Genomic DNA, 27,627 nt, shown 5'->3' with positions numbered 1-27,627 from the left:
TTGGAAAAATAAGATTGATTTTCAAAGAATGTGACATCCATCAAGATGTATATTTTCCTAGTGGTGTAGAAAAATATTTGTAACCTTTTTAATTTGATGAGTAATTTAGGAAAATGTATCTTAGAAACTTGGGAGTAGTTTAGATTAAATTTTGTGCAGTGTTGTTGATGAATGTGAACAAAAGCAAAACAATAAAAAACCTTTAACGATAAGTCAGAAGAAACGAACGGATGTGTGGATAAGATTCCATGAGAACATTACGGGGAATTTAAAATTGTAGGACTCGACTAGGCATCCTATTTATGAGGTACGTGGCTGTGAAAATGATTTCCCCCAAAAAATGTTTAGGCACTTGATTAAATAATATAATGACGCGGGTCACCTCAAGTGTATTTTTGCTTCCCACGATCCCATTTTGTTAAGTATTCACAAAAGAACTTATATGGACAAAACCATACTTGGAAAGATAAGTACTAATGATAGAATTAAAGTATTCCTTAGCATTATTAGTTTTAAGATTTTAATTTTTGTTTTGGAATTTATTAAAAATCATAGAATGAAAGGATTGAAATATGGTGTTTGTTTTATATTTTTCTTTCATAAAGAATATCCATGTTGTTATTGTGTGATCAATTATGAATGATACGAATCATCGTGCCCCATTTAGATTGTATACTTATGAGGATCCCCATATGTCACTTTGAATTACGGAAAAAGGATGTGAAGGCTACTGATACCGGATTTAACCCAAACCACAATATAAAAAACAAATAGGTGGTTACAATCAAATGCATTTGAAAGAAAATTTACAACATACACGACACGAACTCACACTAGGGCTCAATCTATGGGTGGTGGAGGTTGGCTAGGTGATCTAGGAGCGGAGGTGTGTGGCCGACATGGGTTGTGGGTGGTTTGGACATCAAAAGGAGGGGCTTGAATTGCGTTGGCAAAGAGGAGGGTGGCTACAATGAGGGGCAGCAAAGGGGAAGGGTCGTGGACTTTTGATGCGGGGGTAGCAAGCAAGGGCTGCAGGGACAGTGGAATAGGTTGCATTCCAAGCGGCGACGAGCGGGAGGCCGGAACGAAAGAACAACAACTTAGATGGTAGTTGTGGGCGGCGGCAGTCGAGGAAATATGCAGGAAGCTAGACAGGAAGGTTCAGGACAGGTGTAGGCCTGCTGTGTTGGCCGACAACAAGCTTGGGAAGGGAGGGAGGTGGCTACAATTGGTGGAACTGCAGGAAACAACAACAAAAAAATGCTATTCTGGTCGTTGTAGAAGGGAAGGGCGCAAAAGGGATTGATACAGGAATGTTGCGAAAGGTTAGGGGAAGGATAATCGCTACCTTGGGAGAGATACAACCGATGCACTACTCAATTTCTCAGATACAAGCCTTGAAGACAGTTGTCCTAAACAAACTTACGTCAAAAACTAAGAATCCAAACCCTAATACAACACATATATAGGAAAGGAGTAGAAAGGAATGATTAAAAGAAATATGTCGAAAATTAGGAAGAAATTAGAAGGGGAGTCGTTTGGTTCGATTTGACACTGTTCATGTGACCATTCTATTGTGCACTGTAGTAATATTGCGGATTGGGGGTTGCAACGTTAGTCTCTCGTGGTTTTGAGAGCTTCGACCTCTTCAGTCAAAACTTGTCTCCTCATAGTAGTCTGTTCGACCTTGTCGAGAGCAACATTATTGTAAACTCTCGTTAAGTCAATCATATAGGTGTTTTCATTCCAAAGGACATCTTGATATAATATATATTCATCCACTTTTGGCATAACTTGAGCTTAAATTGCATAACGACATATATTCTCAACTCATCCCAAACAAGTAATTTATAATTTACTTCTCTCACTCACACCCAGCTAAATGAATTTGGTAAACAAATATGTCAAGAAGAATCAACTCAGGCATGAAATCTATAGCACGCTAACTCAAGAGAAACCTCTTCTTCTTCTCAAAAAGAACTGGATCCAACTGTAGGATGTTCTGACTCACCAAGCTCCTAATGCGATTTCTAACGTTGTGGTTTATTCCTTCGGTCTAGCCATCTATTGATGGTTGCATTGTTGAAATGAATTTAGTATCCAATTGATTCCATATGGTCTTGCAAAAGCTTCTCAAAAACATCACTTTTCTAACCAGTTGGACCTTCCTCAGACTGAGCAACTCAGAAAGTAGACTATTTATCTGAAAAAGTGAAATTCTTCTATTTGAGGTCGTTGTGTGTGTTGTGTTGGTTCTTCGTACTTGGACCATCATGGACCACTAATGTCAATTTTGTTGTAGTCTCTCCCATGGACTCGGCTTGAGTGTGTTTTTCTACCTCATCAGTTGGAACCTGATACTACTTTGTCTTCTCACTTTTTTCAGTGTCTACGACACATTGTCCATTTATTTAATTGTCCCTGATCTGTCAAAAAGATCATTCTCCTAGTTGTGCAATCTGATTTTATATTCCCAAATTCGTGGCACTTGAAACACTTTCTAGTCGGGACAAATTTAAAAATATTGGTTTGTTCCATTTGTTCTCTATTTTGAATTAGTTTCTTCTCATGCAAGATTTGCTTGGATGTACCCCTTGGTGTACTCTGCCTGTAAGATGTGGTCTCTCCATTTTTGAAATTGGGGTATGAACTTCTAGTCATAGTAAACTGATAGGTACTGGCGCTGCATATCTAGTTTCATCTTGGGTCATATAGTAACTTTTCTTCCCTTCTCATTGTTGAAGCATCTTCAAATTCGTCCTCCACTGAGATGTACTCTTCATTAACTTATTGGAGGCCAGTTTCACAATTTCGTCAGTTGAGACGTCCTTGAACTTAAAGACACATTCTAAGGTTTAGAGTCACTCGATGACCTCGTTTGGGTCCATATGATCGTCAAAATATGATAAATCCACCTGAACTTCAAAATTATGGCTTCTCAGTTTCTGATCAAATCTTCAAAGTAGAGGTTCTCCATTCTTAGAATCCTTATGACGGAAGAGATTTACTCCATTCCTGTGATCTAGTAAGTTACCGTTGTGGCTATGGACTCGTCTGAATGGCCGTCTTTTTTTATTTTATTGAGTTGTTTAAGCAATCAATGGAACTGTCACTGCAACTCTTTCATAGTAAATTTATGATTGACATCTGACACTTATCTCTTCAGTGGCATGATTAGTATTTGTGTGTGGGTAAGGTGGAAAAGGGGTGTAATAGTGATGTAGGGTGGGAAAGAAAATTTTTTTGGGTGTAGATATGAGGGATGTAGAAGCCCTAATATAGTATTAGGGTTAGACTAGCTCTGATACCAAATGTTATCTTAGTTAACCCAAACAACAATAGGAAAAATAAATATTATTACTGAAAGCAAATATGTGGTTACGATCAAACACACTTGAAAGAGAAATTACAATAGACACGACACAAACTCACACTAGGGCTCAATCCATGGGTGTTGGTGGTTAGCTAGGTGTTAGAGGAGCAGAGGCAGGTGGCTGAAATGAGTTGTGAGTGGGTGGGACAGCAAAAGGAAGGGCTGGAATTGTGTTGTCAGCAAGGCGGAGGGCTGGGAGAATGATGGGTAGCAGTGGACTGTAGGATAGCAAGATAAGTTTTGTTCGGTATGGGGGCAGCAAGTTGGGACTGCAGAGACAACAAAATGAGTTGCAGTCCAGGCAACAGCGTAGTCGGAAGGGAGGCTGGAACGGCAGAACAACAAATGGGACAATAGTTTTGGGCGGTTGTAGCGAAGTAAGTAGTCAGGAAGCAAAATGGGGAGATTGGGGACGGTGGAGGCCGACTATGTTGGGTGGAAGCCAACCTGGGAAGAGAGGGAGGTGGCTAGAATTGGTGGAATTGCAGGAAATAACATCAAAACACTATTATTTCGGCGGCTACAACAGGGAAGGGATGATGGGGATCGATTCACGAATGTTGCGGAAGGTTAGGGGATGGATCAACACATCATGTTGGAGAACCACCAATCCCTCAAATACAAGTCCTCGAAGGGAGAAAACAAATAGCAGCGACTGTCCTAAACAAACTTAAGCCAAAAATTGAGAATTCTAATCGTAGTACAACTCATATATAGGGAAGGACTAGAAAGGAATGAACGATTAAAGGAAATTTGTTGAAAATTGGAAAGAAATCAAAAGGGAAGCCGCTCAGTTCAATTCGACACTGTTCTTGTGATCCGTCTCCCTTGAACTGCAGCAACACCAATGTTACGTTGAGAGGGGGGGGGAGGCGGGTAAATTGCCAAATGACATTGCCTAATGATGAAACTTTTTTCTTTGAGCAAGCACAAACCACCATGCATCGTAACACTGCAATCCCCTTTTCCGAGTCCACAACCTAAAAATCACAACAATTGTAATAAAACTTAGTTACAAATTTTAGGTCACGAGCAAGTTTGTTGATTGAGAGTAGTAGCAATTTAATTTTAGAATATAAAACACATAGTAGATATGAAGATTCATTGTCAATTCAGTTGATCCAGTTCCTGTTTGGTGAAAATGAACCATCAACTATTCAGAATAAAGAATAACCGATACATGGGTTGTAATTTTTATTGATGTTGATGATTGCGGTTATATGAATCAACTATCTAAGGTTTTAATTTATTGTTCTGAATGCTAAAAGCATGGGATAAGATACCTTGGTGTGCTAACAGGCTAATAGGTTGTTCGACAGAGGATTGTGATGTTTGTCTAGAACTAGAACCATTACTAAACCTTTTTTGCAGCTCCACAATTTGCTCATTGGTGAACGGGCTGAATTCTGAATTGTTATTGGAATACATGATAGGGACTGAATGTGGGCTCAGATCTGGATGTGACTTCCTGGAAAGAAGATTGTGAGGTCATGTTGTGTTTGGCTATGATAAGATTGTGAAGCCTGACTCGAGCAGACTTGTTGCATGGATAAAAGCGGAGGACCCTTAGTTTGGCTGCTTGACTTGACCGGAGAACAAGAACTAGAGGGAGATGGACAACTCTTGATTACCACGCATTCAACAATAAAAACCAAAGATAGTCGGGTCGTTCGTAAGTGCTGACTTGTGAGAGGATGACTGACGTCATGAATCGTGTTCGACTCGGCGGAGAGTTTGAGATCTCTGTATCAGTGTGCCCTCGGTGGATCGATCTCCGGGAGTTAGGGTTTTATGTTCCTTAAAAAAAGGCTTTGAACAGCAACAAATTATTGTTTTCTGCGCAACTTCAGTGAACCACAGTGACCTGAAGCTCGAATTGTTCGAACGAAGCGTCGAACGGAAGAGACGGGCATAAAGGAGTTTTATGTTCCAGCGGAATATTCATGGGACGGGTCTGTGAGGATTTGACGATGTCTTCGAGCGGAAGATGCAGGCCACAACTGCAAGAGACAATATTTCCCCTTTGGGCCACAACTATAAGGATTGACCGCAGCTATAAGGCCTTCGATAGCTTCAGGAGCAGAGGCGGGTAAGTCTAACGCAATGCATGCAAGCAGACACGGTAGCAGAGTCCTCGAGAGGCCTCCTATAGCATGGTCGATGCAGACAATTCGCTTCGTTGTATGCACGTTGGAAGAAGTGTTCCACTGCTACTCGTGCTTACATGAGAGGCAAAGCCATCATTCGAATTAAAGATTTTACTGTGCATGCATATGAGATAGATGCACATTAGCTCTGATACAATGTAAAAATCTGGAAAAATATTTATTTCTCGCTATAATCCATACACACACACACACATTGAAAGGAGACAAAATAGGAATACTTCCAAAATAAGAAAAATAGAAAAAAAAATTCCTTCCTAATGTGGATTGGCACTTTCCAATACTCATCATGAATCATTTTTTATATAAATGGTGTTATATGGATAGTGCAAAATGTTTAAATATAATTTCTTTCTATTTAATCCCAATAAACTTTAAATCTAAATTACTTCTAGTCTAATTGAAGATAGACAATTCGCTCCCTTGTCTGCATGCTGGAAGAAGTGTTCCACTTCTACCGGTGCTTACATGAGAGACAAAGGCATCATTTGAATTAGAGTTTATACTGCGCATTCGTATGAGAGATATGAGCCTTAGCTCTGTTTCAATGTAGAAATCTGGAAAAATCATCATTTCTCGCTATAATCCATACATTTCACTTTGCCCTGGCCCCAACACCAACACACACACACAGATATGCATATATATACACACTGAAAGGAGACAAAATAGGAATACTTCCAAAATAAGAAAAATATAAAAAATATAATTCCTTCCTAATGTGGATTGACACTTTCTAATACTCATCATGAATCCCTTTTTATATAAATGGTGTTATATGGATAGTGCAAAATGTTTAAATATATTTTTATTCTATCCAATCCCAATAACCTTTAAATTTAAATAAGTTCTAATCTAAATGAAGATAATACCTAGTAAAATAATTTAAATTTAAAAAGATTAAAGGAACTCATCCATAAACACAATTAAGCCTAAAAAAGCTTCAAAATGAGCCCAGTTCAGATTCGACTTGTGGTAATTGGCCTATAGCTACCTGAATTTTTGTAAATTATTTTTTTGTTGTTTGAGGGGAGCTTATTGAATCATTCTTTATACTTGCATTATGTTTGAAAGAGTGCCTTTGTTTTGTTTTTAGCTCGTTGGAATAGCTTCTCCCATCAATAGGAACTGGCTCATGTCAATCCGTTGTCTCTAGTGGATGAGAAACTTAAACTGTTGTTTCTGTAGGATGAATGTTTCGTTCATTTAAAAATATAGAACTTGAAATTGAAAAACTAAACTTTCTTGCTGCTTTGCTCAACTTTAATTTTCTCTCCAATGGCAGCACTTCCTATAATGGTGGAGAACATTTCAAATCTAATTCTTGAGCACATCACACAACAATGCCTTGTATGCTATGATTCCGGTGTTCCTTGTGCTGCCCGACAAGCATGTTATGATCCCTCTTCTTTGATATTTCCCTTTCAGGTTAGTATATGGCAATCTTGAATTTACTGGTGAATTTGTTTTTACATTGGGAGACTATTGAAAAATATGTCCTTAGTTTTAAAATATGGAACGGTCCTTCTGATATCCAGCATCTAAGCTATACTTTTGCTCTTTCCAGTTTTAGCAAGCCTAACGGTTTATATTGTTATTTCTGTGATCTCATACCTCTGATATAATGCGTGCCTATTCAATATGACACAATTTGAACTGGCAAGCATAGTCCCCGCACTGAATTTTTTAAAGGAATGCACAGATTGATCTTGCTTTAATTTATTTTCTTCCATACTTGAATTCGATTTTACTGAACAAAGTAATTTTTTTTTGGCATGCAGCACTGTTACCCTATTGCCTTTAACTTAGCTTGCACTAATCACCAACCGCTGAATGTTAAAGATGGCTGCATGTACTCATTTCTGAAGGGATGGAAACGGAGGTGGCGTAGAAGCGAGTTGAATATAATTGAAGAACAGATGCTGAGATGGAGATATGGATTTTCTTATTTACATTCTATAAGGAATATCTAGGAGTTGGTTAAGCCCATGAAGATAAATTTTGAAGCATGATTGATATCGAAGTAACCCCAACAACAGTAGAACGAGAATCTTATTGCCCAAAACTCAAAGAGAATACAATAAGGTTCTTCAAAAACATAAATAAAAAATCAACCCAAAACTGGAGCGAGCCCTAGAATGAGGATGGAGATGGTGAACACCAGCTGGACTGCAAGTGGAGGGAAAGGTTGGGAGGTGGTGGCGGTTAGGGGAGTGTTGGTGGAGCTGACAGTAGCAAAGAGTCTGCTAGGGTGCTAACGGTAGCCTCGGGGAAGAGTGAATGGGGTTTGCGGCGGAAATTAGGGGAAAGGGAGGGGAAAGTGCAACTGAAGAAGTGCGGGAGGAGTTTGCATCAACATGAGGTTTGTTGGAATTATGGGTAAAAACCTCAGGGAAGGATGAGGGCATTGGGATGATGGCATCAAGTTGGGAGAGGTAATAGGCAAACGAATATGTGGAGGTATTCACCACCTTAGAGCAGGATACAACCGAAACACCACCTCTCCTCAGATATATTCTTAGAAGGGAGAAACGCTGATGACAAGAATTCTTAAATCAGGAGCCAAAACTAAACCCTAGATAGGCAAACGATATGTATATATATAATAATAGATAAAATAAGAGGGGCAGGTCCCTCCCCTTCAGGCGTCAAACCAAGCCCTCCCGTTGGACTGGTCGGACGGTTCAGGTTGCGCGTGGCTGAACCGAGTGGTTCAGCCCTTCCTCAGAAGTGGAGCCCCACATTAATCTCTCGGGATTGGGGGAGCTTTAACCTCATTCATCAAATTTTTTGGTTATACATGGTAATGACAGGGTTTTTTGTAATCTCCCAGGGTTGACGGATCTTTGACCGCGGCCCTAGTAGTGCCTAAATCTTACCGACGGCTGCATCGTCCCCCAAAGCACCTGAGGATTTTTATCCACTTGCGAGCAACATCCATCTCGGTACAATCTTTTGGGACTACCCATCATACATATTCTATTGAATTCTTCAAAAGTAACTTGAGGTTGGCTCACCTTGCCTGATGTGAGAATAGTCTGAATCTCTCCGAATGTTGACGACCATGGCGGTAAACTATTGATTATGATGTCTTGAAACACTCTCTCTCGTGACTGACCCATGTTTGGAATCGACGCCTCATTCCTATCATCTTCTATTGTCACCAAAACTGATCCCATCCCACATACGCTGCTTTGCTGGTAAAAGCATCTGTGATCTCAAACTCTGCCGAAGGAAGAAGAATGATGTGCTTCCCCTTCTTGGTGAAAGAGTGAGTGTTTCTGAATCCGTTATATTGAGTCATACGGTCAAATTGTCGCGGTCTCCCCAACATGTGGCAGACATCCTTGGGTACAATGTTGCACCTCACCTAATCCTGCGACTGGCTCTCAATTAAAAACTCTACTAGGCACCTCCTATCAATGTTGACTCTGTTCTCTTTCTTCAACCATTTCAGATAATAGAGCTGAAAATGTCTTCGAGTCATGAGGCCCAATTTCTCCACCATCTGCATAGATGCTACGTTTTTGCTGTTATCTCTATCGATGATAAGACTACATAACTTCTCATTCACAATACAACGGGTGTAGAATATGTTGTGGCGGAGCCACTGCGGAACCCTGCATCCTCAGTTTGTAGGACTCGTCGAACCACGAGCATCTCACCCTCATCCGATGGAAGATGATACAACTCACCCTGTTCCTTAGTTTCCTCGTTGCTAACCTCTTAGTTTCCTCGTCGCTAACCTCCTCCACGACACTTTTCTGACTTGAGGTTGCTCTGTCCTTATCTGAATCAGTTTTCTCAACTCCCTGAACCATGCTCCTACTGGTGTCTCAATTGTGGGTGGCTGCATAACTGGTGGTGGTTGTCTGCTCTGTTTTTGTTGTCTCTCCACCTTTGGGGCTAAGGCATGGACACTCCCAGTGACCAATAAGGCTGCAGCCGCACAAAGTTGTTGTAGGGGTCTTCATGGCCCCAGGCATCTGGCTATGGAATGTTCCTCTAGCTCAATCAATTCACAGTTTATCTGCAACTGGTCAAACTGTGATATGAACTCTTCCACTGATATGTCTCTCTGCTACATGTGGTGTAGTCTTAGAAATATATCACGACGGTAATGAGATGGTAGATATTTACTCTACATTTTTTCCTCATTTTTTCTCACTTGGTAATCTTATCACCCTTCTCTCTTCCTCTGCAAGTTTTCTCACCACAAGGAAACACTCTTTTTCAACTTGATGGTTGTTAGTTTTGCTCGTTTATCCAATGACACTTCCTTATACTAAAAAATTCGCACAATAGATTGTCGCCAGTCGATAAAGTAGTCTGGATGCATAAATCTATTGAATTCCGATAGATCCACTTTAATGTCAAAATTCATGTGTCCTCCATATGTTGTTTCCTCTCTCGGTCTTCTCTGATACTGAAATCCTAAGCGTTGGGACCTGTCTTCCTAAGCGTTGAAGTCGTCTTTATCTAAAAGATTTAGATCCTCATTTCTTTCCATATCATGATCGAGGATAATCTCTATTTGGGTTCCATCATCAATCTCCGCAGGCCTTTGTTGAAGACGACATAGCTCTCACTGTATCTCTTCTCGAGTAGACTCTAGTCTGTATCTCCTTGGTGGCATGGTTAAGGGTTTGGGATTTATGGTATGAAAGAAAATTTTTTGTGGAGGTGGCTTGGTTATGGCGAATGCTAGAAATACTAAGATAGAACTAGGGTTAGACTAGTTTTGATACCAAATGATAACGGAGTAACCCAAAAATAGAAGAATGAGAATCTTATTGCCAAAAACTTAGAGAGTACAATAAGGTTCTTTCAAAGAAGAAATAAGAAAATAACCCAAAACGGGAACGAGCCCAAGGGTGCGGATGCAGATGGTGAACATCGGCAGGACTAAAAGTAGAGGGAAAGGTTCGGAGTTGGCGGATGTTAGGGGAGTTTTGGTGGAGCTGACAGCACCAAGGAGGCTGATGGTATAATGGGCGAAAGATATTAGGTGTAAGGTAGTGGAAAGATGTAACAAAAGAGGTGGAGTTTGCGACAGAGATTACGGGAAAGGGAGTGGAAAGATGCAGCAAGAGAGTTGATGGTATAATGGGCGAAAACCGCAGGGAATGTGAGGGCGTTGAAATGATGGCATCGAGCAGGGAGAGGTAGTAGGCAAACGGATGTGTGGAGGGAGTCACCATCTTGAAGCAGTATACAGTCAGAGCACCACCTGTCATTGGATACAACCATAGAAGGGAGAAACGTTGACAATAAGAATTTTGAAATCAGGAACCAAAACTAAACCCTAGACAGAGAAACAACATATATATAATAGTAGATAAAACAATAGGGGGCCCCTCCCCTTTAGGCAGCAAACCAAGCCCTCGGTCGGCCTAGGTTGCTCATGGTAGAGTCAGCTGGTTCAACCCTTTCTCGGCAGTCAAGCCCCGCGTCAATGATTAATTTACTTTAGCAGAGGATTGGGAGTAGCTTGTTTGCTCGCTTTATTTCTTTTTTTATTTGGAATGGGCATTTACGTACATACCACTCTATACCTATGTATTTACATATGTAAAACCTAGACTTTGCTTTTTTACATTTATGTCACCTAAAATTTTTATATCACTATTTTAACTTTTAAAAAGTGAAATACAACTTTTAATGCATAGATAAGGTGACATATATGTAAAATTTGAAGTTTAGGAGTTAGATATGTTAATACTTAGGAATTGAGTGGTATGTTTGTAAATGTTCCCTTTTTTTGGGGGTAAGGTGATCAAATGTTGTTTAGTACTGCACATGCATGTTTAACACTACAACAGAGCCACTAAGATATTTTCAAAAAAAAAGAGCCACTAAGAGGAGCGACACCTTTCATTTCATTTACATGGTGGAATCTATGGAAATGGTAAGGGATATATTGAAGCTGACTGTAGAATTTAGTTGGGGCGGAAAATTTCTTTTTTTCTTCTTTTCCAAATAGAGCACATATACATAGGGAAACCAAACACTTGTTATTTATGAATTTATCAAATATATCTAACCTAGATTAGGAAAGGAAATAAATTTGAAAATAAAAAATAGAATAACATAAAATAAGAAGGGAGTGCATTATGAAAGATTTCTTAAGCTGTCCCAATCAAATCCTCCGAGCCGGCAAGCCCAGATCAGAGAGGGAAAGAGGGAAACAAGGAAAAGATTTTCACACTCTTCAAGCTTGGTCGTAAATGTTGTAGAGACAAAGTTTGGTATTGAATTATGAGAAGGTGCTTAAAAGAAGAGCTTTGGTGAAGGCATCAACAATTTGTTAGTGTGTCGGGTTATAACTTAGCTTTATAATTCCCCCATTAACCTTTTTAGAGATGAAGTGGCTATCAATTGCAATATGCTTGGTCTTGTCATAATGTTTTTTTTGTTTTGACAATACTGATAGCTGATTGATTATCACAAAACATCTGTATAGGCCTATTGGAGGTACAACCCAATTCCCTTAACAATTTATGAATCGAGATTCCTTTACTAAGGCGAGTGTGATATACTTCGAGTCTGCACAACTTCTAGAAACAACAACTTGCTTCTTACTTTTCCATGTCACTTGATTTCTCCTTGCATGGGAGCAGTAACATGTAGTAGACCTTCTATCTATTAGTTCATTAGCCCAACTAGTATTAATGTAGACTTCTACCTCTCTATTTATGATTTTCTCAAAAATTGATTCATAACCAAGAGTCTTCTTGAGAAACCTCAGAATTTTATACACCATCTCCAAGTGCTCTTCATTTGGGTTATTTATGTGTTGGCTCACAATATTGACAGAGTATGTAGTATATGGCTTCGTATGTGACGAGTAGATGAGTTTTTTACCAATCTTTGATAGATGCTCTTATCCACAAATGATTTCTTCTCCCACCTTTGATTTTTGTTTGGGATCCATTGGAGTACAACAGGCTTACATCCAATCATTCTCATTACCTTTTGTAGATCTATAATGTATTTTCTCCGTGATATAACGATGTCTTTCTTGGACCTTGTTACTACCATACTTGGAAAATATCTCATGATCCTGGGTCCTTGATTTCTAACTCCATAGCATGCACTTCTTTGATCTTGAGAATCTCTCTTCCATCATCATCAGTAAGAATCATATAATTCATATATATTATAAGTACAATAGTTTTACTTCTATGATTGTGTTTCACCAACAAAGTATGATCAGCTTGACTTTGAGAATACCCTTTTGATTACATAGTTTTAGCAAACCTTTTAAACCACTCTTAATAATTGCTTAAGCTCATTGAGAGATTTTTTGAGTTTGCATAATATATGCTTCTTGGAATTATTTTTGAGTCTTGGTGACATATCCATATACACACACTTCTTATTTCAAATCCTCATTCAAGAAGAGATTTTTTTATGTCAAATTGATGCAATCTCCATTCCTTGTTAACTGCTAGTGAAAGGAGAACTCTGATAGCATTAAGTATGGCAATTGGTGCGAAGGTCTCCTGATAGTTGATTCCATAGGCTTGAGTGAAACTTTTTGCAATAACTCTGACTTTGAATCTCTCAATACAATTAGGGTTGTAAACGAGTCGAGCTTGAGCGAGCTCAGGCTTGGCTTGTGTTCGAAATTGGCTCGTGAACAGTTTGTTCGTGTTCGGCTCGATTTAAATACTCGTGTTCATGTTCGACTCGTGTTCGGCTCGAAATTGGCTCGAAAAAATTAAATTGAAAAAAATAAATGTAAAGTGTGGGATTTGAACCTGGACCAAATATGTACAAAAAATGCACTAATCACATTACCATACGAGATGTTATGATTTAAATTTAGATATGATTATTTATAATATATTGTTATATAAATAATATATATAATATATTATTCTATTAATAATTATATATTTTTTTAATTTCGAGCTAAAATGAGCCGAACACGAGCGAACAAAGAGTTGTTCGTGTTCAGCTCGTTTATAATTTGAGTTTTAAAAACTTGTTTTTTAAAAACTTGTTTGTACTTAATGAACGAGTCGAACACGAGCTACTAACGAGCCGAACATGAGTTGTTCGCGAACAACGAGTTTTTTTGACAGCCCTAAATACCATATCAGCTTAGCATTTGATGTTGAACTCCCATTTGCATCCAACATAGTTCGTATTCATGAGGGAGTTGAGTAAGAATCTATGTATCATTATGCTTTAGTGCTTGAATCTAGTCTTCAACTGCTTTCTTCCATTTTGGATTTTCAAGAGCTTAATGAATTGATTTAAGAACATGCATACTATCAAGGTTAGGAACAAAAAGATTTGTAGGATGAGGATAGCTTCTCATAAGCTACATACTTTTGTACTAAATATCTAATGTAGCTTTTCTTGTCACCGGGATAAGAAGAGTAAAGGGATAACTCATGAGTATTAGATTCATCACCTGAAAATTCAGATAAATGTAAACTCAGATTTTGATTGGAATAATCTTGTCTTTGCAAGTTGTTTCCACCTGCTCAAGGATTTTCTTCCTCTTAGTGTACGCTCGTAGTTCTTTATTGTGGACTTCAGGTTTGGTTTGTTGGATATCCTCAACAAGAGTAGGAGAGCAGGTGTCATCAAGTGCATCCCAAATTTGATGTTCATTTGCACTCCCCCTTGAACATCAGATTTGAGCTCAGAGTGATTAAAAAAAATATGACTTCCATGGAGTTGTATTTTTGGGTAACTAAAAATAATATTTATACCCGTTTTTGTTGGAGGCATACCCAAAGAAAATATACTTAATAGATTTAGGATCAAGTTTGGTACGAGTTGGAAAATGGATGTGAACAAAAGATACACACCCAAGATTTAAGTGGGATATTAGAGTAGAAAGCTTTGATTTTTGGATAGGTAATCATCAAAACATAAAGTAGTGTTTTGAAGTATCCAGCTAGATATTCAATTGATAGGATATGTTGCAGTAAGGACGACTTTCCCCCCAAAAAAAAAGATTTGGAATTTGATGGAAAATTATAATTGAGTGATATTCCTCAAGTAAATGCATATTCTTTCTCTATGTTATCTTATTTTGTTATGGGATATGAATACATGAATTCATATTGATGATTTCTTTTTTTGAAAGGTAAGATCCAATGATGAAGTTAAAATATTTATTTGCATTTTTAGTTTTGAGAATTTGAATTTTGTATTATATTGAGTTTGATCATATCATGGAAGTTTAGAAATTTTGGGTTATTTCATATTTTTCTTTCTTTAGGAATACACAAGTCTTTCAAGTATGATCGTCAATAAGTAAGACAAATTATCTAGCCCCACTTTGGTTTTCACCTTTGAAGTTCCACAAATATCACTATGGATAATGAAAAGTGTAAGGGTTTATACTAAGTCATGGGGGTAACTATTTCTAGTGTGATTGACAAGTTTACATATGTCACATTGATAAAAATTAATTTTTTTTATATACATAATGTGGATACAAATTAGCAACATAATTAAAATTAAGATGGCCAAGATGACAATTTCATAACATAACCTTTTTTTCGATATACAGACAAAAAACTCAGAAATTTGAGGTACATGTAAAGGTGGAATCAGTTATGTGCTTAGAGAAAATTTTCTTGAGCGGTTATAAGTTTTAATGCATTTCAGTACTGTCAATCACTTTCTACGATTCCACCACCTGCAATTTACAAGAGTTTGTAAGGAATTTAGTTATACATTTCATCTCATGAGTATGCTTACTAATTGAAATCAAATTGTTGTTTTGTTGTAGAACATATAAAACAGAGAAAAGAGTAATATACTAAGAGAGCTTCGAATCTCCTTTCCCAAAAATGTTTTAAGTGTGATCCGTATGGAAGTCTTACCGATCTATATATTGAACATCTTGATAGTTGAATGGAGCATTAATGTCTCCAGTTATATAATTAGAGGCTTCTGAATTTATAATCAAGGTTTTAAATCTCTCATTTACTAACAAGATAGGAGAATGATATATTACTTTGGCGTGCTGCTCTGAGTTACCTCCAAGGAGTTTCCTTAGTAATTCAAGTCGTTCCTTGGTAAATGGTTTAGCTGATCCTTCGGATGTGGTAGCAACATTAACCTTTTTCTCTTCATCATTCATTTCCTATCTATGTTTCCAGTACATGGAGTTTCCAACATTTGCATTTGATATGCCCAATCTTTTTGCAATAAGTACATGTGGGATGATTCTTCTTAAGTTTTGAGTCATGGGTTTACAGGGCTGAACTCCAGTATTTGGTGAACCCCCATTTTTGGTGAGCATTGGCTTCTCCTGACTTCCGCAAAAGCTTCACAGGGGATGGAAGAGGTTTTGTTCCCATGATCCTCTCACCTCATCCAATTCCTGAGTTAGTCCTACTAGAAATTTGATGATCTATTCTTCTCGATGATAGATTTAAACGTCACGGCATCATGTGGCCATTTTCATACATGTGTATCAATCATATCCAATTATAGCCAATACTTTATCAGAGCGTTGAAGTATTGGGTGACACTTAGCTCTCCTTGATGAAGGTCATAAAGCTTGGTTTCGATCTCAAGCACTCTACAATGTTCTCAGTGCTGGAATATTTCTCTTGCAACCTCCCAAATTTCCTTGACAGTTTTGTATAGCAAAAAATTATTTCTCACTTCAGTGGTCATTGAGTTGACTAACCAAGAAAGGTAGTTATGGCCATTGATTATGATTTGTGATAAAGTCAGAGAGTTCAGGAGTCATTTGGACAGAATCTCTGGTCTCTAACTCAGAATTCACTTCCGGAGTAGAATTTGATGTCATCATCTCATATTTTGTCATCATCCCTAAGTGTATTTAGGGCTGCTTCTAGTTGCTAGTCTTAAATTGACTACATTTGTTTGCTGCTGCTGCTTCTTCTATTTCTGCTAGCTACCGTTGGTGCTGTCACTGCTTCTACTGCTGAAGGATGTTTACGTTGAAGGAGAAGGGCCTGCAGCAAGAAGACATCAGGCTGCAGAGAAAATCCGGTGGTGAAGGGGCCTGCAGCGTGGAGATTTTGCTGCAGGGGAAAAATTGAGGAAAGGCTTGTAGGGAGAAAATCTGGCTGAAGAAGGTCTGGCTGCCCTGCAGGGACGGAGGTATGACTCTGGAAGGAGGTCTGGCACTCGCTTGAAGGGATTCCAGCTTTGGCATGAAGGGAGTCAAGCAGTAGAAGGTTGTCTGACTAAGGCAGGAAGTAGTTCAGGATCTAGCAGGAAGGAGTCCGGTGCAGGAGGGGTTTCTGGCCCTAGCTGGAAGGAGTTCCGGTACTGCGAAGGAGTTCTGGCTGCACTGGTCAGGAGGTCCGGCAGCTAGGGTAGGTTTCTATGTCTCTGATACCATGTAGAATTTACATGGTGAGAAAGTTACTTAATTCATTATTCACAAATAGGACACATTTATATAGGAAACCAATCCCTCCTTATTACAAACCTACCAAATATATCTAACCTTAATTAAGAAAGGAAATAATCTTGAAAAAAAATAGAATAACATAAAATAGAAAGGGAATAAACTAATTAAATTTTTTTTCAAGCTGTCCAAATCAAATTCTCCAAGATTTGGAGGTGGTCGGCTGGCCCACACGAGAGATGGAATGAGAGAAAGAACTGGGTCTTTTCAGATTTTCACACTAACATCATTGGAAGTGCTTCAAAAGAATCTGGCCGAACTTTTAACACCAGTAATTTTTAGCATGAACTAATGGTATGTATAGCTCACTGTCCCGTATATCAACTAAATAACCATGTTGTTGGTAAATCTAAAATTTTCTAACTCTAACGTACATGCTTGTTTTCTTTTAAAATATGAATGTTTTGAATGTTTTTTAATCATGCCATCATCGTCGCAAACCTTGTTCAAATATCCTTTTAAATCTTGTATTCATGTGTTTAACCTCTACCATTGTCCGGGAAAACAAAAGAACTTATTATTCCTTCTGAATTTTGCTAGATCGGCTTATTGTTGTGTTTCACAGAAGTGCCAAACCAAGGTGTAGAACTTCTATGTTGACCAAAAACGACATTAAAAACCTTCAAGTTTATGCAAAAAATTGTACTTCCAATTTATTGGATGTAATGGTTTTTTGTTTACCGTTGTTTTTGCTGTAATTTTCTTAACTAGGAAGCAGAAGCTGAGAAATGTAATTCATGTGGGTCTATCTTTCACAAGGCATGCTTCATAGATCTTCTCGGATGCCCTTGCAGTAATCACTCAGCTATAAGCAAAAGGTATAGTCCCACAGAATCAATCACGAGGGAATCCCAGAGGGAACCTGTTGGATTTTCAGAGAGGTCTATTCAGCCCGTTCTTTCAAATTCAACAACAGGATTTTTCTCCAATCTTCTCACTAGAATCAAGTCAGATAAGTTATGGAAACCTAAAAACAGTAGCACGGTCATACTCATGGGTTCCTTACCGAGTTCTTCTTTGTAATTAATGTTTTAATCAAGGCTACATTGGCCGGAGCAAAATTGGTAATTGAATTTTGACTATTATACTATAGTTCTTTGTTTCAAGATGCAATTAGTTATACTGCAAATGTGTAAATTTTCAGAAGGGGCCTGAAATTTCCCCCATTTTTCTCCTCATATTAGCAGACTCCACTCCACTCATATTATTGATCATCTACTTGGGAATCTGGAGCAGTTGATTATATTTCTGTCCACTTTTGCCATGCTATTGTATTCTTCTGCACAGTATGTTATATAAGGCTTGGAGATCAACTATGAGAAAGGTTTTAGAAAAAGTGGTGAGTGGAACAATGTAAAACTGTTATTGTTTTTCATTTACATCAATATTTTGCTTGACTTGGCATTCTTGAAATGTAAATATTATTTAGCTATAGCCAAACTATTATTGCTTGGGCTGTTGATTATATTGGAGAAAATTGATTCCTAGCCTAACTGTAATAGGTCGTATTCTTCTTCTCTTTGGTTAATATGCATTTTTTTCCATGTGCATTTCTCTTTACATTATATAATCCTTTTCTTCTTTGTTTGGCTATGAGTATCTTATTTGTGACGTTAACTGCGTTTTAGTTTTTAAAACATGCCGCTCAAGTTGTCTTGAGAAATAAGAAATGTTAATAAACGTTACCTGTACATGAGTGGAAGCTATTTCATCAGGTCCATGGAGTAGTGGTTGTGTAAATGTTCATTTAGATGCAACAGAGGTGATGGTAAGATTTGTTTGCTTGTTATATTTAGCTGAGTACCTTTGAAGCTATTTCATCAGATCCATGGAGTAGTGGTTGTGTAAACTTTCATTTAATGTTTGGGTGTTTTTTTTTGTTTGCAAATTGTAATCTCTTATATTTTTAACAGCATCCACTCTTATGTTGGAAAACTAAAAAACAACTTTATTACAAAAGTTTCTTATTACAATAAGCTTATATCATAACCGCATGTTTGGTTTGTTAAAAAAGTAATGCAATGTAAAAGGAATGTTGTGGTAAAGTAATGTAATATATATTTGTAATACTTTAAAGTTGTTTTTTTCTATGTAAAATAAATGCACGACTTCACTTTTTTGGTTGGTTTGAAGAAAAATGAAATCAATGAAAAATGCATGGTCGGTGAGCGGCAGCAGGGGCCGAGTGAAGGGCAGTGGTCAACAGTTGTCAGTGGCAAGCGGTGGCCAAGGGCGGAGGAGCGGTGAAAGCGATCGTGGCGGTGGCGGCGAGAAGAGACGGTGGGATGGTGGAGGGCGGTGGCCAGCAATGGGTTGGCGAGCATCATGCGTCATTCTACACAAAACTGTGTATTTGGAATTCACCCAAATCCAACGAATTCCAAATAAATTAAAAATGAACTAAGAGAATGAGTTATAAATGCATTGTAATTTTACACTACATTTAGAATTCATCCGACCAAACACCAAAATTTCTAAAATTCCTACAAAAGGAATACAGTGCACTCCTTCTGCAGCAAACCGAACCCCAATTTGTTATGCTTTAATGTTGCTCACTCTTACTATTATTAAAATTACAAGGTTATATTTTTCTCTCGAAAATGCTTCTTGATTTTTGATAACTACATAAATATTGACAATTTAAGGACCAGAAGTGTACATTTCTCTTCTTTTATCTACACACACACACACACACACACACACACACACACACACACACACACACACACACACACGTAGTGTTATCTCTGGGCTTTGCGTGAGGTTGTTTTATCATTAGTTGGATGGTTGGTTAAGTTGAATCTTTCCTTTTACTAGTGTGGTTTCCTAGTTCCATTAGATTTTTTAAAAAAATTTATTTAGATTTATTATAATATTTGTGAAATGATATATTTTCTCAGTAGCTTGTCTAGGAGTGCTTGTATTTTGTTTAAATTTGTATGGTTTTCCTCTCATGATAGAAAGAATGACTAGATGCATATTTAATTTATACCTTGTATTAATGGTGTTAATTTTGGTCTCGTGTTGGCTTTGATGAGGAGTTTTTGGGCCTAGTAATGCAATGCAAGGTAGGTGACTTGTAAGGAGATGAACATGTTGTCTCCACGGGACCGTTTTTGTTGATATTATTTATAAGCTGACTATTAAAGTTAAATGAAATTAAATTGTTGTTGTTTTTTTTACTTTATTTGCTGTTACCACGTGATGCATATTGATAATTGTGAAGACTAGACAATGCATTCATTCCTTTGTATCATTAAAATGTGCATTGCTTCATAATTTCAACTTTCTATTATTGATAGATCATATTTAGAGACAATCAACTATTATTTGTCTTTTTATAGATTTTTTCTTAACATAGATCATAGATCATAGATCCTGACATCATAGATCATATAACTTGTGCTTTTTTATGTTTGGCTTGGTGTGTTTGGCTGTATGAAGGATTTAAGATTAGTAGGATTTAGTAAATCTGGATTTATTAAATCCACCCATTTGCTGGATTTATTAAATCCGTATTTAACATAAATTAAAAGTAAATTAAGGATCTTAAATCTAAAATTTCATAAATTCATAGAAATTGTGCTTTTTTTTATGTTTGACTGGATTTAGTAAGTCCGACGAACAAACCCTGTTATATGGTGCTATCAAACACCCCCTTAAAGTAAAGAAGGGCCATCATATATGAGTTTACCAATGCTTTAGTAAGGTAAGCCCTTTCAAGATTTAATAAAACTTTAATTGATGTAATTTTTGCATATATAGTCTGACGAGTCGATTCAAGTTTTATTCGCTGCGATGACTCTGAAGTTAACCTGATTTCAGAAACAAAAGTATTCTAAAAGTGACTCCTAGTAATATATAATTCTAGAATGATTGTGTGTGTAGATTTATTTCTTAATAATATAGCTTTGTAGATACATTCAAATATACATTATTCTTCTTATAACTCTTTCAGTCCACACTTGTGTTATTATTTTTATTTCTCTTTTGTGAAGAGCACTGGCATGTACTATAACTTGATGTATGATATAACTATTGTGATAGCTCTCTATTGTGTTACACAGTCTTAGTTGTTAACCATTATTATAATTGATGTAATACAACTAAGCCTCTCTGAGAATCTTGATTGAAGACTGTTTGAATCCTATTAGAGCAGTATTGGAACATCGCTTACACCTCCATTAAATCATTTTTTAATCTTGTTTGAATCATGTTCTAAACTTGTTCAAACCATTGTCAATTTTTATGCAAACTTTCTGTACTTCTTAGATCGATGTTATATTCATACTAACCATGCTCAAACACATGTTAATCCACGTTCATCTCTTACTCAATTTACAATCTTATATAAATTAATGGTGATAACCATTGACTATTAAAAATATTCCATGATTAAAAAATAAGTGATAAGGGAGGAGAAATGCCGAAACCACAAAATCAATTTTTATTAATGGAAAAAGATTACAACACACAAACTCGAAAAAACATTAAACAGACACCTGGAGAGTGTATACCAAAGGCGGTGGAGGTTGGTGGAAGGTGGGGTAGCAAGTCACGAAGGTGGGATTGCAACTGGGACGGCTGGCTGTTAAAAAAAGAGGAGGGTAAAGAGCGGGACAGCAAGGGAATAGGGTTGGCAAGGTGCAGCTGGGAGGTTAGATGTGGCTGAGAGGCTGGCGGCTAAGAAGTATGGAGAAAAAAGAGTTGGACAGCAAGTTGCTACAACAATGGGGTGGGTCAGCAGCGTTGAGGGAAGCTGTTGGGGATGGCCGGCGATTGAGGAAAGTAGAGGAGACGAAATAAGGAAAATAAAATGGGAAGATACAATCACCACCTCAGAGTAGAATACAGTTGGAGCATCACTACCTCCTCAGATACAACCCACAAAGAGGAAAAGGGCTTCCACATATGAAATTTGAAAACAAATACAGCAAAGGCCCCCTAAACTCAGAAAACAAGCATATAAATAAACATAGCTTTAGGACAAAAGAGATGAAAAACAACGAAAAGGAAGGAAAATGGCCAGGCCTGCCTCTCCCCAAATCTCGCTCGATCCAAGCGCAAGTTGCGAAAGGAAAGGCCGCACGGGCAGCTTGATGACGCTCAACCCTCTGGAGTCCTGGACTAGTCCCCTATGTCAGCTGGTTTAGTCGGCTGGCTTGCTTCCCACAATCGCACAGGAAACTCCAGTTCCCACACCCATGCAGGGAGAAAACCCTGTGTCAATAAGGGTATTTTGGTCCTTTAATTTGAAATGATTTTTTTCGATTATCTTTTTAAGAAAGTAAACATTCAAACTATTTCTCCAATTTTAGTTCTTATGTGGCATATAAAATCAAATTTCCTAAACTCATGATTTTTAGGATATAAATATCAAGTATTGTGAAAAGCATTTTTGTAATGTCCTTGCATCCATATGCTCACGAAACAAGTCCATTAACTTGATAAATATCAAATATTTCCTTTCCAACATGTTGATCCGGCTGGGAAAGTGGTGTTCGTTTAAAATATTTTTTTTTTCTTTTTCCAAATTTGGATTTGATTATCATAATTTTATAACTACAGAATTAGGATGGTTATATAAAAAACCTGTGTTTGGATTGCAGAAGCGAATCTTACAAATTTGACAATCATTTTTTATATAAAAATAAAATATTATCTCATTCACAAAGATTTTTTTTTTTTCTATCACACTAAATAAATAAATAAGTACATATATTGTTATAATAATAAGGATACTCTATAAATGGTAGCAGCCACTGGACCTGTAAATCAAACTTGTAATCTATTTGGAGTGGTTGCAATCTTTTAAAAAGGTGACTGCAAATTTGTGATGGAAAAAATAAATTCTTAGGAAATTATGGGGTAAATTATAAATATATATTTTTATCCAAAAAAATTTTTTTTTTTCTTATAGCCATCACAATGTAATAAATCATATTGAAAGAAGTAGTTTCTAACCACGGAATTTATAGAAAGCAGCAAAACAAAATTTCCCAAATAAAATTGTGATGACATTCTGAAACTTAAAGCAAGCCGAGAAATATACCAAACCAACCCCCGAGTCTTAAGAAAGTTCAAGTTTGGGTCCTAGATAATTAAAAGCTTAATTTCAAGGATCAGCTAACCTTGCTCAAGTATGTTGGGCATTACACCCATACCTTGGGATTGAGCAATATTCTCCATTTATTTAGAAAATCATGAGAAATGCTAAAGTTATGATTGTAAATCTAAATAGCCACATGAACTGCAAAATTATAATGTGTAATGAGAATTTCCAAGGGCAAGAAATTGCAAGCATTTTAAGATTCCAAGTAGTTGTAGCATTTTATAAATAATTAATTACATACTCCATATAATGAATAAAAGAAATTTGTATAGCGAAAAGTAGCCTCATGGAGGTCCAATCAACCCAACTAGAGCAGGGAAAAAGATGGACATTGGGTTATCGCAATTGAACAACAGGTTGAGTCGACCAACTGCATTAAGTAACCCTCCCGCTACGAGCTACGACATCAACATAAAAAGGGTGATTGGCCAGAAGGCGAATGAATCTTAACCTCAAGCGACCAAGCCCCCGTGAGTGAAATAGAATGGGTGATTAGACAATGTGAGCAAACCTTAATAACATGCAACCGATAATAAGCAAAAGAAACTAAATCTCACGACCATGCAACTCATAGCTGGAGTTGGGCGACTCAGGAAAAATTGAAGCGGACAGCACTCCGCGTCAAGTGGGGAGTATGAGTTTTGTTAGTCAAGGGAAACAATAACTCTATAGGGTCCCACTAGGGAATCATTGCAGCACTAACTCCTTTCATTTTAAATACCCCCACTACAACACACACAAAAGGCAGACTAAACTCCAGTATATAGGAGATACAGTGCAACAAGAAGGGGATCCCCTTTTGACTTTTACTAAGGAATCTTAATAGAAAATCGTGATTTCTTTTCTCATCAACTCTCTCTCTCTCTCTTCTTTAGTGCATACATTATATTCCTCAAGTGTGATTCTGAGACAAATCTGGGTTCAATACCTTGAAATGTGTGGTGAACATGGAATCATGCCATGAGAAGAGGAGCGACACAAGAGGAGAGTATTGGAGAGAATGCAGGTATAGAGTGTATCAAGGATTACGTGACCCAACAGAAACAACAAGTCAAATATTAGATGAGGGAAATGGCAAGGGAAACAAGAGGCCATATCATCGACTCACTCCCCAACTCGAAGTACGAGTGAAAACACATACCACCCCGATAGTGCAAGATCTGTATTGAATGGGAGATGAAAGAATACATACGAGTGCTCACCAGCCAACCCCTGACAATGCTTTCTCCGGAGGGATCTTTGAGGCGGAAGCACCTAAGCGATTCAAAATCCTTATCCTGGAAACATATCGAGGGAAGACGGATCTGACCCACAGCATCTACTCTTTCGAGTCGACGGGCTGCCTGTTAAGGGTGAACGACACTCGGAAGTGTTAACTCTTTTTTATGAGCCTGAAATAATTTGCGCTCTGATAGTTCAATAGTTTGTGGCTTGGGATAATCTTCTTGTTCGTGGAATTCAAGAGGATTTTTGTGCCATAGTATACCAACAATCGGAATCTATAGACAAACTCTCAAGCTTTGTTGCAAGTACGACGAGAGTAAGGGGAATCACTGCCTACATTTATAACTAGATTCCAAAAGGAAATGTAGGAGGTATGAGATTTGAAGCCCACTGTCACGTACGCGGCCCTTGCCCAAAATTTGGAAGAAGATCATTTCTGATACACTTTAGGACTACCTTGACCCAAGATGTTAGTAGGGCTATTGGAGCTTGCCAATAATTATATTTTGGCAAAAGAATACAACTTACCCGCAATCTCGAGATCTAAACGATCGCTCCCAAACCTACCAAAAAAGAGTTCCCACGATGACAAATGGAGGTTCACTCATCCACCTGACCAGCTAAACTCCCCCGATACAACGACAAATTCCCCCACTAGGAGACCTAAGTCCTGAAGAACAATGTACACTGAGATCAATAATGAACATAGTACCAAAGAGAAATAGTGGATTGATACCCGGAGAAGCCACTAACACAAACACACCATATCCCTCAACCAACCTCACTCAGAGTCTCAATGGTTGAGATCGTAGAAGTCATTTAGAAAAAAGATTATTACCAGAAACCCGCATCCATGAAGGTCAGGGGATACAACCGAAACCCAAAAAAGGTATTACACTTACCTCCTAAACCATGGGCACAACAGAGAGGAATGTCTACACCTCTGATCTTTAATCGAAGAACTGATTCGGGCTGGAGAGCTTATAGAGGTCCTTATGCCAGAGGCGGACAATTAACTACCTGGGAAGGCCCCGAAGATAGAAAGTAGAGTGGAGCCGTCCTGGGCCCATGCCATCCATATTATGGGAGTCTTTCCTTCCAACCAAGACCTCTCAATTGTCAAGTCTAAAAAGATTCTGATCAAGCGAGTCATGCTTAGCTGCTTGGTCCCCACGACAAGTTGCACAACCTCCCCATCACGTTAACTGATGAAAAATTAAAGTCGAAAGACAATCCTTATAATGATATGATTGGCATTATTGTACTCATAGGTGACTTCCATGTGGGAAGCATCCGTATTGACACTGGTAGCTCGACTAACATCCTTACCAAATTAATATTTGACAAAATGGGCCTCGGAGTACGATTTCTTTAGAGAAATGAAGGAGACTTTGGACTTTTTGGCACTACCCATCACCTAGGGCAAAGGCAACAACAGTTCACTACCATGACTGATTTCATATAAGTCTATTCACTCAACACATACAACGTGATCATCAACCAACCTCTATTAAATGCCTTTAAGGGGGTTGTCTCCACATACCATTGGGGTAGCAATTCCAGACGACGGAGAAGTTATCAATGTAGGGAGGGAACTTGTAACAATCACGCACTTGCTTCTTATGAGTCGTTGGTAGTGTACAATGAACACCTTCGGATTTTGACACACAACGAGGAAGCAACATTGAGACCAATGAACTCATAGTGTAGTAGTGTAGTCCTAGTGGGACCAGAAGATGATTGTAGGTATTTTCGATTAATTGTGGCTTTTGATGCACGTAACTGAGAAGGAATCATTCAAACCCTCCAAGAGTACCATGACATCTTTTGCTTATTCGAACAAGGAAATTCCCAAAGTCTTCGTTGATTTGGTATGCCGCCGCCTCAACGTTAATTCATCCATTCGACCCATTAAACAAAAAATGAGGTCGGATCTATAACCCTGGTCAAACGAATCGTAGAAGAGATTCAGAAGTTACTGGATGCAAGATACATCAAAGAGGTATAATACCTTGATTGGGTGGCGAAACTGGTGATGGTTAGCAAAGCAACTGTTAATTGGTGAATGTGTGTCGGCTTCACTAGTCTGAACTCAATATGACCGAAGGACAACTACCCCTACCATGAATTAACACGCTCGTAAATGCAGTTGTCAGACACCCCATTATAAGCTTCCTGGATGTTTTCTCAAGATAACACCAGATAAAAATGCACCTAGAGAATTCCGAAAAGGCAGCTTTCATAACAAGAGAGGGAGTTTATTACTACATTGTAATACATTTTGGGCTTAAGAATGTTGGGTTGACCTACCAGTGGATGATGATGAAATTTTTTTTGAACAGAAAGGAAAAAAAATGTTGAAGACTATTTTGATGATGTGCTAGTGAAAAGTAAGATCCAACTCAATAGTGAAAGTCAAGCTCTCGCACTAGAACCATCATGGATCTTATACACAGATAGAGCATTGAATCAACAAGGCGTGGGCCTAGGTTTGCATTCATGAATCCATCCGGACACAAATCTACCACTACGTTGAGATAGAGTTTGAAGCAACTAACAATCAAGCCGAGTATGAGGCCTTCATCATTGGTTTGTGTCTTGCTTATGGGATTGGAGTGTGACGCCTCACTCTGAGATCCAACTCATAGCTAATAGTCATCAAGATGAACGAATAGTCATGGCAAGAGAAGAGACAATGATGAGTCAGATGTAAGAAAATTTGAGTATTTTGGAATTGAACATGCAGCTCAAGAAGACCACCAGATCGCAGACATGTTATCAAAGTGTAGTAATCTCACTGAAACACCATCCCAAAGGAAAAACAACATCCCACAATACAAGAAGCGGAAGTCATGGAAATAACGTTCAAAGGCATAGAAAGAGCAATCAATTAGGTGTACCCATACATAGACTTCCTCAAAATCAGGGAACTCCCCTTAAAAATAAAAAATTGTAAGCGCTTCAGGATCAAGGTGAGACATTATCTCCTCTTAAATGAAGACTTATTCTGGCGATTAGCGGCCTCCTTATACCAATGGTGCATACGAGAAAATGAGAAAACCAATGCCCTACTAGAAATGCAATCGGGTGAGTGTGGAAGCCACTCTTACTGGCAAAGGCTTGCAAACTGAATACAATATCAAAGGCACTTCTATCAACCCCTCAAAAAGGGCATTAAAAACTTCTCGAGGAAATGCAAAGGATGCCCGAAGTCTGCTCCCATGAAAGTCAGGATGTCCCACAAGTAACAGTCGATTATGAGCCCCTGGCCCTTGACAATCCAAGGACTCGCCCAATTGGGGCTTCTTTTTCCATCTCAAGATCAATGAAA

General features: G+C 38.1%; 1 protein-coding gene across 3 annotated transcripts in view; it reads left to right on the top strand.

Annotated features, from left to right (window-relative positions):
* Positions 1 to 18,458, top strand: part of LOC110027394 — a 39,485-nt gene extending 21,027 nt beyond the window's left edge. The window contains exons 4-6 of one of the 3 annotated variants that reach the window (XM_020728798.1): positions 6,824 to 6,966; positions 17,672 to 18,024; positions 18,148 to 18,458. In XM_020728798.1, the coding sequence (XP_020584457.1) occupies positions 6,824 to 6,966; positions 17,672 to 17,983 (455 nt within the window). In that variant the 3' untranslated portion in view covers positions 17,984 to 18,024; positions 18,148 to 18,458. Of the gene's footprint in view, positions 1 to 6,823; positions 6,967 to 17,671 lie in introns of all 3 variants that reach the window. The other 2 variants (XM_020728797.1, XM_020728796.1) reach the window with 2 other exon arrangements.
* The last annotated feature ends 9,169 nt before the right edge of the window (positions 18,459 to 27,627 follow it).

This window comes from Phalaenopsis equestris, unplaced genomic scaffold (genome assembly GCF_001263595.1).
Source record: "Phalaenopsis equestris unplaced genomic scaffold, ASM126359v1 Scaffold000428, whole genome shotgun sequence".
Taxonomy (NCBI): domain Eukaryota; kingdom Viridiplantae; phylum Streptophyta; class Magnoliopsida; order Asparagales; family Orchidaceae; genus Phalaenopsis; species Phalaenopsis equestris.
This window is presented reverse-complemented; position numbering and strand designations above follow the sequence as displayed.